General features: G+C 41.7%; 1 protein-coding gene across 1 annotated transcript in view; it reads right to left on the reverse strand.

The window, feature by feature from the left end:
- Positions 1-12,475, reverse strand: part of ACTR2 (actin related protein 2) — a 277,715-nt gene that overhangs the window by 57,235 nt on the left and 208,005 nt on the right. Inside the window, exon 7 of the mRNA XM_086927591.1 lies at positions 1,359-1,504. Coding sequence (XP_086783717.1) covers positions 1,359-1,504 — 146 coding nt within the window. The remainder of the gene's footprint in view (positions 1-1,358; positions 1,505-12,475) is intronic.

A 12,475-nucleotide genomic window follows, 5' to 3' on the forward strand; every position in this document is an offset into this window, starting at 1 on the left:
GGCCCCGGAGACAACCATCCGGCTGACGGGAGCGCGGGGGGCGCTGCGGGGAGGAGGAGACTGGAGGCCGGCGACGGAGACTGCAGGGGACGGGAGGGGAGACGGAAGGCAGAGAGAGGGAGAGGGCGGAGAGCTGGGAGCGAGTGGAGAGCGGCAGGTTGGAGAGGAATGAGTAGATCGGAGAGAGACTGCTGGGGACGGGAGGGTAGAGGGAGGAGGGAGACTGGATGGAGGCGAGCTGTGAGTGAGAGTGCAGGGAGGTGGGAGGTTACAGGGCAGAGGAGCGCGCAGAGCGAGAAGCGCCGAGAGGGAGCCTGCCGGAGCAGGGAGCTACGGACTCTACGGGGGGCGGGAGGGGACACGGACGGCAAAGCACTCACGCAAGCAGGAAAGGGTGCCGGCTCAATGCCGGGACAGATTCGGGGGCGTTCCCGGCGTCGCGTGACGTCGGCAAAAGCCAAAGAATCTCGGGAACGCCCCCGTGTCTGGTCCGGCATTGACGGACAGGCCCCTCGTCCAATGGCTAGGCTCCATTTATGGAGCCAGCCAATGAATGACGAGGGCCGACCCAAACCCACACACAGTACTCATTAGGTTTTTGCTTGCGCAAAAAAGATGCGCAGAGCGCATCTTTTTCGCGAGGCAAAACCTAAAAAGGAGTCTAGCCAGTGATGGCACTGGACTGAACATTTAGAACATAGTGGAGACCAGTACCTCATTCAATTAGTAAATATATAATCCAGATTGAAGTCTGTACCAAGCAGGTAGGTGCCATGTAAAGGATTTGCAACACAAGTGATTTTGGATCCTAGGGTAACTAAGGCATGTTTAACCATTACATATACATGGAACAGATATCTGGCATTTCCAAATAAAATTCATGTGTTGTTAATATTATGTAAAAAAAAACCATTGTAAAAAAGTTCCTAGAGGAGGCAAGAATCACACAGGCTCAAATACTGGAATTGACTGATTTCGATTCATTAAAGTGACTTAAATAGAGATGCAACTTCAACAGAGCTTTATTAAAAGCTTTAAATTAATTGAAGAGATAATACTTTATGTGTGGCAGGAAACAAACATCGAAAGGAAGCATTTCATGGAATGAACACGTGCAGTAACGGACGGACCTGGGTACATGAACGTCGGTATGATAACATTGTGGGCGTCACAATTTCTTTAAAACTGATATATTAAAAAAATTATGAGTGAGTCACTACTGAATAGAACGACACCAACTAATAAGTGTTCAGGATGAAATGTGAGAGTGTTTAGCATAGTGAATATGAAATAACCAACGTGATTTTTTCTCATTTCTTTTTCTAAGACGCTCTGCAATACAATTTCCAATTTCTTACCTTGTATCGATGTCAGCTGCGTTGATGGTATTGAAAAGCAGTTCAGCAACTCCAACACCCTCCACGTTAATCAAGTGAGGCTGGAATAAGGCTTCCGGTGCCTCAAACCGTTCTCCGCCAACTTTGATAACACGACCATCTGGGAGCTATTAAATACAAAGGAATGGCTTGACCAGTGTTTTTCCAGTACTCGTAAACATACATCAAAAAGGCATAATGAGATCTAAACTCTATTCATTCAATTCATTAATTTGGGGTGGCAGTGCCTGAATCCTCACAGAAGCAAACATACATACACTCATAAAAACACATACCCTTTTTCATACATCTCACCAACTAAGAAAGACACTTGTCTAAATGTAAATTAACTGTTTAGTGAAACGTGGTACAAAGCTACAGTAATAGCATCAAATAGTGAAGCAGACTAAAAGAAACCATATATTGTCCCAAAGGAAACCTTGTGTTACTTTTTGCGCCCACCCCCAGGCAGCAGTAAATTTCAAAGAGAGAGAAGCGTAGACTAGGTGCCAGCAATATGAGAACATATGTTTTCTTTTTTGACAAAATAGTTGATCTGGCCAACACCTGCACCGCTACCTGGCACAAAACAATTGTAAATTCTCACACAGATGGGGCTCAGTATAGGCACAATAGAGCAGAATTAATGCTCTTCTTTGAAAGGTAAGCATCACGAAATTGCTAAAACTGAGCGAAGGCGATAGGGCCTCAGTGATCCTCTGTTTTAATAGGTTGAATAAATGGATGTGCTTAAAGGCAATATTATTATGCAAATAAGTCAGGATCTGGTACACTCATATTGACATGTTTCCGCCTCCTGGATATTTGGAAATATTTCAGCAAGACAAGTAAATATAATATAATAGGACTTTATCATTACATGTAAAAGTATTTTAAGTTAAGAACAGAAAACGGATCCTGAAGTTATAGCTGTGATTCATGCACAATGATGGCCGGGACAATGGCAACAGCAGATGAATTCAAAAGAAGTCAAGATGGCCTACTACTTTCCAAAACAATGCGGGTATCCATATCTAGACTGATAAAAAGAACTTCTACAGAAATCTGAAAACAACACAAATTGCAGAACTGCAAATATTCTGAATGTTGCAGGCAATTGCAGTATATATTGTGTGAAGGACATCAAAAAATTAGACGGATATTAAACTGAGAGCATTGTAGTAAAAAAATAATTTCAGTTCAATGGCAATAAACCAAACAGCAGCTGCATTAGCAGAAATAGTTAGTTTTTTTCAGCACTTAAAGCAGGAGATGCCATCACTGTTTTATATAGCAGCTGCAAAACGAATTGGATGCATCTCTTCTCTTTTTTTATTTTTTTTATTTTATTGTTTTATTGCAAGGAAATACAGCAATACATAGATAATAAAATAAGACAAAATCTTCATAAAGTACATAACGTATTATAGCACAAATATAAATATAAGTCAAGCAACATAATAACTTAAATCCATTCGGCAATTGGTGCCCAAATTTTCTCCCCCAAAGCTCTTTTTTTAACCCCCTTTAGCTTGCATATAGCAGATTCAATATTATACATAAACAATAGTTTTTCACGCAACATAAAAAATGACGGCGGGTCCGAACTAATCCATTCCTTAGTGATACAAGATCTAGCTGCAGCCATGCAAAGAAATAAAAAATAAGAAATTGGACTTGGCCTAGTAACAGTATGATCAATGCCCAGCAACAACAATTCCGCCGTTATCTTAATCTCACATTTGATGATAATAGATAAAAAAATGTCCACATGTTGAAACAGCGTAGAAAGTTTAGGGCAAAAAAAAAAACATATGCAGTTCATCAGCTGCAAATAACCCACAGCGATTACAGTTCGTACCTGTCGTCGTACTCCACTTAACAACTTTACTAGGGGTATAATAAAGATTATGAATACACATAAAATGTTGAGATTTCATCATCCCTGTTATTAAACAATATGAAGCCATTTTAATCTAAAGCAAAATATCAACATCAGGTATACCTAGGCTATTAGCCCATTTCAGCTGACATTGCCCTAAATCATCCCCATATTCCTGAATTAAACTTGAGTAGATAGCTCCTATACGGGGTTTTTTTTCGCAAAAGTTCTAACAATGGGGTTTTAGCTGGGGGAATTAAAGGATGGTTCTGTAGGAAACTTCGAAGTTGAAGAAATTTAAAAAAATCATTTCTTCCCACAGAAAATGTGTTCATTAAATCCTGGAATGAAAGCATTTGGTCATTACTAAATAAATCTCCCAGATACCATATTCCTTTCTGTTGCCATCTATACATAGTTAGATCACAAAAAATTTCTGGTAAAAGACCCTTTGATATAAGGGGAGTATAAAAGTTTAGTTTACATAGTTTCAAATGTTTTCGAACTTTCTGCCAGACTCCAAAAGCTGCCTTCAGTATCTTATATTTTGTTTTTTTATGATAACTAGCTCTACAATCCTCAGAAAGCTACCCTTAGCTTTCTCGCCCATAATCATTTCGTAAATTGACGGAGTCTGACAGTTCAGCACTTTTACTCTATCTCCCAAAATTAAAGGGCTTATACATTGCAATGCAGCAGATAAATAATAGAAAAGAAAATAAGGATCATTACATCCGCCACATTCATTACTCAATATCATTTTCTTTGATGCTTTCCTATGACCTTTAGAACCCCATAAGAACCGAAAAGTACTTCTTTCTAGATTTTTAAAGCAGAGCGGTTGGAATTCTAATGGTATTGTACGATACAAATACAGTAATTTTGGTAAAATCATCATTTTTAAGATGTTAAGTCTGCCATAAAGTGATAAATGTAGGTGGTCTAGACGCTGTAATGAAGCATTAATTTGAGTTATTATGGGGTTTATATTGCGTTCTGGTATCTTCTTTATGGGCAGGGAGATCTTAATTCCTAGATATGTGACCTCTGAGATAGTGGAGATATTTGAAGGTGGATTATCTCCTGAACAAAGAATTTGTGTTTTCTCAAAGTTAAGTTTATAACCAGAGAAAAGGCCAAATTGCTTAGCAATATCGTCAATCGCTGGTAGGGCTGTCTGAACATCAGTGGTGGTTATCACTATATCGTCAGCATAAGCTAAAACTCGCTAATTAACATTGGCTAGATAAATTGGTTTAATTTTTTGTTCCAAATAAAAACGATTAATTAGAGGATCAATATAAAAAGCAAAAAGTAAAGGGGAACAGGGACATCCTTGTCGGGTGCCCCTGGTAATTGAAAAGGGAGGGGAAGTTTGCCCATTGATTCGAATATACGCCTTAGGAGCAGTATACAAAGTTTTTAAAGCTTTTATAATACCAAGGCCTAGTCCCTTCCTAGATAGAAGATCCCACAGGTAGCCCCAAGCAACCCGGTCTTTTTCAGCATCTAGAAATACAAGTCCTACATTAGACCGAATTGGTTGGGACCAATCCAAAAACGATATCACTCGCCGAATGTGGTAAGCAGTATCTCTAGCAGGAATAAAGCCGTGTTGATAAATAGAGACTAAGGGAGAAATGATGTTGGATAATCGTAAGGCTAGAATTTTAGATTTTTTTTTACTGTCAGCATTTATGAGTGATATAGGACGAAAAGATAAGGGTAATAACGGGGGTTTGCCTTTTTTGAGAAACACAGTAATTATAGAATCGTGCCATGATTGAGGGGCACTGCCCTGTTGAGCTCTCAGACATAAATCCACTAGTTCTGTTTTTAAGACAGATCTAAACTGTTTAAAAAACTCTAAAGGAATAGCGTCAGGGCCCACTGCTTTTCCTGATGCTAGAGACATTAGAGAGAATTCAATTTCCTCCCAAGTAAATGGTAAATCTAATTCCTCCTTCTCCTCGCTAGATAAAGTGATATTCAAAGCTGATTCAGCAAACTGAGTAATCTGATCTGAACATCCTCAGTATACAATTTAGAGTAGAAGTCACTAAATACTTTAAGAATGTCTTCTATTTTATTAACAGTCGTCCCTGTCAGGTTATTTATTTATCAATACTGGCAAATGTCGCTTTCTGTTTAGCCCTCTTAGCCAAATGTTTACCAGAGTTTTCTCCAACTTCATAAACCTCTGTCCTAAAGGCAGAAACTTGTTGAGCAAACTTTGTAGCAAATCCCTGATGAATCTTGACTTTAAGGGTCATTAGCTCCTTTGTAATGCTTTCAGTAGCTGATCCTTTATTATATGCCTGCATAAGCTGAATCTCTAGCGTTCTTAGATTTTTCATTTCTAATTCTTCTCGCATTCTAGCCTCCTTTTGTTTTCTTATTGAGTGGCTCAGTGTTTCTCCCCGGACCACACATTTAAAAGCATCCCAGACTATTTCAGCAGATGCAGTGCCTCTGTTGTGAGAAAAAAATTCCGGAATCCAGTTGCTCATATGGTCGACATAAGATGAATCATACAGTAGTTTGCGGTCAAAAGACCATGATCGGGGGGTGTAAGGAGTGATTGATTCAAACTTAAAAGTAATGGGATTATGATCTGAGATAATTTTTGGTAGCACCTCATATTCCACTTGAGTAAGCTCATTATACAAGCATTTAGATACGAAGAAGTAATCCAATCTAAAAAGTCTTTGATGTGGGGCAGAAAAGAAAGTATATCCACACATTCCTCCCCTTTTCTCATACCCTACATCTAACATTCTATAATCTTGAATTATCCCTTTAAGTGCCCCAAACACCTTCTTCCTCCTACCTTTATATGGAGTACTGCCATAGATGTCAAATGTTTCATCTAAATGTAGATTAAAATCTCCACATAGTATGATATTAGATGACCATTGAGCTAGCTTCACACTTAGATGATTAAGGGCAGTGGGGTCGTCCATTATAGATGCATATATTGAGCAAATAGTAATAATCAATCCTCCAATTTTAATTTCAGCAATAACCCATCGTCCTAATAAATCTTCTTTAATTTTTTTAGATTCCCCCAATCCAAATCGCTTTAAAATTGCAAATCCTCTTATTGTAGAGCTCTGACGAGAGCACCCTACGACTTCCAATCCGAGATCTCTTAGCCACCCTCTATTAGACCAAGCAATATGAGTCTCCTGTACACAGACTATAGCCAACCGCATAGTTTTTAGCATCTGAGCCATTATACCCCTTTTTCTTTTATCATTTAAACCACAAACATTAATAGAACATATCGTCAATTTAGCCATTATATTCTTTTAGAAATATAGCACAGTTAAACATATAATGACAGAAATAACAGAAATTTCCAAGTTTCGACACCTGCCATAAATGGATCATGAACTTAGAATGAAAACATCTTTCAGCTGTATGTCCTTGCACACCAAAACGAAAAAACGTTTCCCACCCGCAACCCCCCCAAATCATCCCCCCCCCCAACCCACCCTTTCCCCAACACCCCCCCACCAGAAGCGTAAGGGCTACTGCCCTCATTGATGGTAAGTGAGTATGAGCTGTTAGTTCCGCCCGAGCCAGCCCGACCTGAAAAAATAATATGCCTCTAGCACAAAGAAGGAAAAAGAAAAAGACAAAGGCAAAGCACAGCTAGAAGGGCCACCCACTCAATCTGAATATAATTGTTATCCTTGAACTTTTATCCTATGACTCATTGTTACATGGTTTCTAGAAATTGTTGTGCCTTGATCTCTGATACAAAGTAGATAGTTCCCCCCTTATGCACAACCTTAAGCTTGGCTGGATTTAAAAGGAAAGCCTGTCCCCCCTTAGATTGTATTGGTGCCATTAACTGTTTGAGTCTCCAGCGTTGTTGCACTGTTACAGAGCAAAAATCTGGTCGTACAAAAAATTCGTGCCCCAGGCCCTTTCTCGTTTTAGATGGCCTTGCCAAGTCATATAGAATCTCACTAAGTAGATAGTTCTGCATAAACTTATAAGAATAGCTCTAGGATTTTTGTTTCCCCCCTCCTGATCATGTTTTTGGTTGAAAGGACAGCGGTGAGCTCTTATGACTTCTTTATCCCAATCCCATCCTTTGAGATCCTGAAAGGCATCTGAAAACATCTCTACAACAAACCGTCGAACATCCTTTCCTTCTACTTTTTCTGCCACTCCCAATATGTGTAGGTTGTTGCGCCGAGCGCGATTTTCCAAGCCGGTTAATTTCCAATCAACATCTTTTCTGGTACTATCGAGATCTTTAATTGAGGTTTTTTGTATAGTTAATTCATCCTCTACCGTGGATATACGGGTCTCAGTCTCCTGTACTCTCAGATTAGTGTCCGTACTAGACTTAGCCAACCGGTGAACAACATTCTGGAGCTTGCGCACAGCTCCTTGAGTGCGAAGCCCCTCTGCTTTGGTTTCCTCTCTGTGAGTCATAATCATTCTGTACATTGATGTCTGTAGCTTGTATATCGACTTCAGTGTAACCTCCTCATCTCCCTCCAATAACTCTGGAGATTCAGGATCAGTTTCAACATTCGTACCAGCCCCTTCCCATTGCGGTTGACTTATAGAACCTAAGTTTTCAGCTGTTTTGGCCTCTATGATCCTACGGACAGTGTTTGGGGCTCCTTCATTCAATAAAAAGTCAGATCCAAGTAGATCTTCTTCTGAAACTTGATTACAGTCATCGGCCCAGTTTTCCACAGGCAATTGACCCTTGCTAAGTAGCTCTTCATCAGGATCCCCTTCAGATGTTATCGACACATCGGACATAGAGAAAAATTGGCCCCCTGATTCAACGGAGTCTGCATCATGCTGTTCATTCGTCCTAGGCGAGACTGACTTCCTCAACAGCTTGACAAAGTTCGGATAATGCATCGTCACTCACTCCTGCTCTTGCTCCAGCTCCTTCCTCACCTGTTATCATTGCTAAGTTTACAGGAGATTTAGCTGAGTGAATTACGTCAGGGTTTTTAGGAGTAGCACCAGGTAGAGCCTTAGAGGAAGTCTGCTCATTGCTGCTGTTTTTAGAAAGATTAGCTGTATTTTTTTTCTAAATAGTTCTGGTATTATGGGCTCTTTAGTAGTCTCATTTGCCATTACTGTCATCGATGCTACTGTCGTTTTTTCTGTAACTCCTATAACTCCTGGCGTAGTATTTGCGGAGTTAACTGAATTAGTAGCTTTTTTTTATTCCTCTGCCTTTGGGGGCCATAACTGAACCTTCAGTTGTTATATATTAATTGGTTACAGCCCTTTATGCAGCTCCTTATATCGCTAATTAGGGAAAGTTCTGTGACAGTTTATAGTAGTTTGTCAGTCTCAGCAAGCCTCCAAAAACAAAAAACAAAAACTTATGATTTCATTTCTTGTATTGGATCAAGCACAGAGTCTTCAACCTTCAATCTCCTTTCACTGTGGCTCCTTCACCCCCCCCCCCTTTATCTGTTCTCCACACGCCTTTATCCAATGTTGCAATTCTCACCTGCAGCTTAGTAAAAATAAGCATGGAACGTAGATATGAGCACCACACTGTATCAAACTCAGCACTAATTGAAACAGCTCACCGCTTGAGTTGAATGGGGCCCCAGACGTGTAACTCGGCAGTTTCAACAATCCCTTAAGCACTGCTGCTGCTACAATGTGGCGACGATAGACAGAGGGAGCTCTCAGCCCGGCTCCTCGGTCCTTGCTGGTGCCCTCCGCCTCTCCTGCAGTAACGCCGTAAATCGCGTCTCTGCCTGCAGCAGGTAAGCTCCAGCCACCGGCCTCAGCGACGGCAGCAATCCACAAAAGGGGCGTCGCGGATCCCGTCTTCACCCAGAGCGGTTAGCAGTACAACAGGGTCCGACCGCTACACCCGCCAAGCGGCAACCGAGCAACAGCAGCGGCAGCACCAGAAACGCCGAGTCCGCTCTCCAGAAGTACCATAAACGCCAAAGTTCGAAAGGCAGATAGCCCACGAAATCCTTGCAGCTTCTCACAACTATTCGAGTAAGGCTGAAACAGCGGCAGCAGCAGAGGAACAAACGCCGGTCAGAACCAGGTTGAGTCGGACATCAGGTGGAAAACGCCACAGCTCCTCATACGGCTGCAGTAGCGGCCGCCATCTTGCTACGGATGCATCTCTTCTCAACATATAAATAGGATCCAACAATTCTGAAATGACTGGAATGGGGCAGTATTCTGTTCAGACCCAGGTGGCAAGATCTAAAATACACTATTTGTGTTTCTATCAATTTTCCGACGTGAAGACAATTTTTGTACCGTCAGATTCCTTTTCGAGGGGGCCATGTGGCAAGCAGGGGCTAAGAGGCCTAAACTGTAGGGATTGAGGTAATTCGCCTCTGATGTTTTGGGGTCCAAACTACTATGACTCACAAAACTACTATGACTCAGCAAACTACCCAAGTACAGCGCCTTCAGCACTTGACTTTCAGTGGTATTGATGGCAAGCAGTCACAGGCTTTTCAGGGAGGTATTGCGTAGGGGAGTTCAAGCTCAAGACACAACAGTGCAAAACAGAATATCGCTGCTCAGGGCTTTATTTTCAAGAAATATATATTTTTTAAATACACATAAAACGCATAGAACACGCGATATATGTAAGGTACAATTAAGTGTCATAGACACAGAGGTCAAGCTGCACCAAAATCTGCTATCTCCACCCAGTTCCAGCTTTTCTGGTCTAGGCATTTCTTCCCTGGGATTAAGGAAATAACACATGTATGGATCAGATGCAGATCACCCCCTCTGTTGTAACTTGTGCTCAGTCACACAGATCAATTGCTCAGTTCTTATTTTTCTCAGTTGCTCAGTCCCTACTAACTACAGTGGATCAGTCTGTTTGAGCAGACCTTGTTATCTGCAGACGCACACTCAGAAAACACATCCTCAGCTATGCTGCTGCTGCACGTGCTAGTAGAAGACTGAATCGCAAACAGAGAAGGTGGGCAGGTGCAGTGAGATCAGTGCAGTCCTGCGCAGGATGATCTCCTCTAGATGGTATGGCCGCTCACAGGCGATCTGCGACTGGCAGTGTAGTCACGCAATGGCAGATGATCTCTGGGCAATAAGACACTGGCCTAACTTCTGGGCGGTGTGGCTTAGTTCAGACTCGATACTTCTGGGCCCTACGGTCAGTACAATAAGCACTGGACTTTGATCACACCCCTGACTGGGCCTTGGTGATCTCCTGGTCAAGTCATCATGGTTCCCTACAACAATGCTGCTTGTGGCGCTGGAATATACATCTTGCTCTGGAGCTGGTGGGGCTCCCAGCAGAGTTCTCTTTGGAAGCCCCACCAGCTCTGGGGTCACACTGCACTTCGTTCCTGGTTCCATACCACTCTCAGCAGGCAGGCTCACTTATAGGTGCTTCAGGTTAGATATACAGCCCTTCCAGCAATGCTAGGCTAAGGTGATGTCCCCTCTCTAATGGGATGTCAGGTAGACATCAGGTCTGTTTGTACAGAAAATCTCGGAGTTCTTTGTGGAGCACTTCTTTCCTTGGTCATAGACAACTTGGGACTGCAACAACAAGTGGGGTAGTGAGGTTCCACCTTTATACAGTAGAAGTAGACTGGAGATGTGCATCTACTGCCTGAACTTTCAGCCCCGGTTTAGGGTGGTTCTCCTTTCAAGTGTCCTCTCTAGGCTGCTCTCTAGACACTGTATTTGTGTAGGGCTTTAAAAGTAGAGTTGTCTCCAGCCTCTGGCCTCCACATCAGAGGTACAAAAAGGAATGGCCATTCTGAGTCTGTGTGTCATCAGCCAAACAAAAAGAGTGATCACAGAAAGTCAAAACACCAAGCCTCATCTAAGGAGCACTACCAAGTCAGCAGTACAACCGTCCACCAAATGGCAATCCTTCAGTATTACTATTCAGCAGCCCTGGCTTCGCAAAAGATCTAAGTGAATTTCTAAAAGAGTCTCGTCTCCACTTTCCCTCACTTTAGTGTCTAGACCTCGTACTGTTCTAGATTGTCAGCAATACACTTACACTGTTTGGGAAAATAACCTCATACCCCATCTTGTGCAAAATGTCAGTCCAGGAGTGTCCAAAATAGATCCTGCAGGCCTCCATTCCTCTAGTTCTCTCACACATACACATTCACCCCCATGCATGTGCCATGCACGCAACACACCCAAACGTACTCAACAAACTTGGGATGTTATTGCTAGTATACAGGTAAGTGAACAAAGGGAGAGTTTTACCCGAAAGAGCCAGTAGCTGCCACTCAAGATACATAGATACAAATGTTTGGCTATAACTATGGATTCACAAAACACGGTACAAAGCCGCCACCATCACCCTAAGTGCTAAACTAGTGACAGGGACATCAGTCCACTGTCTGAACACGAGTGCACTTGGTGCATCCTTCCTGGTCACAGGGCAATTCCAGGACCTAACTCATGTCATGGAACATGCCGAGGCCTTTGCGTATACAATATATCAGCATGACGAAAAGAGACAAAACCAACTACCAGGATACCAGATACACACTGGCATTCAGAGCAGGGGATACAAACTGTACACTATGAAGGGCACATTCCTGTCTCAGCACATAATAGGTAGATTTACCTAAAGGTTATGAGGATATAAGTCAAAGAAGCACTACCCACATATGAAAGTCACAAGTGGAGTGAAAGATGTTCCATATCTGAAGACTGTGGAGGTTTAAAACATAGCCTAAAATACTACATGTTTAAAGCAAACACTGAAACAAGTATATTGCATCAAAAATGCAATTAATAATATACTGAGGTCCAAAGATATACCCACAACACATTAGCAACATTACAATACAAAAAACATTTTCTTTCAATGTTGCTACACTCCTACAACCCTATGATAAATGCATCATAGTAGCAAACCTTTATGGATAAATACAACAGAGCGCAGAATAAAACAAGCCTATGTTGCCATATGGACAGGTGCCCAGTACAGTGTATTATAAAGTGTTCATCTGGTCAGTATGGAATTATAATTACTGAAACAATGACTCCTTTGGAGTCACTCTATTAACTTCACAACTCTAAAGGGATTCATGCATGCAGTTACAAATAAAGGCATTGATCTGAAAGCATCCACAATCAAGACTCGCAATCAATGAAACATCTATCAAAAAACACTGTGCGCTATTTTATGAAAAGCTCATTAAACAGTACATCTAAAATATACAAGGTGCACCATGTG

This window comes from Lissotriton vulgaris, chromosome 6 (assembly GCF_964263255.1).
Source record: "Lissotriton vulgaris chromosome 6, aLisVul1.2, whole genome shotgun sequence".
NCBI classification, from domain to species: Eukaryota; Metazoa; Chordata; class Amphibia; order Caudata; family Salamandridae; genus Lissotriton; species Lissotriton vulgaris.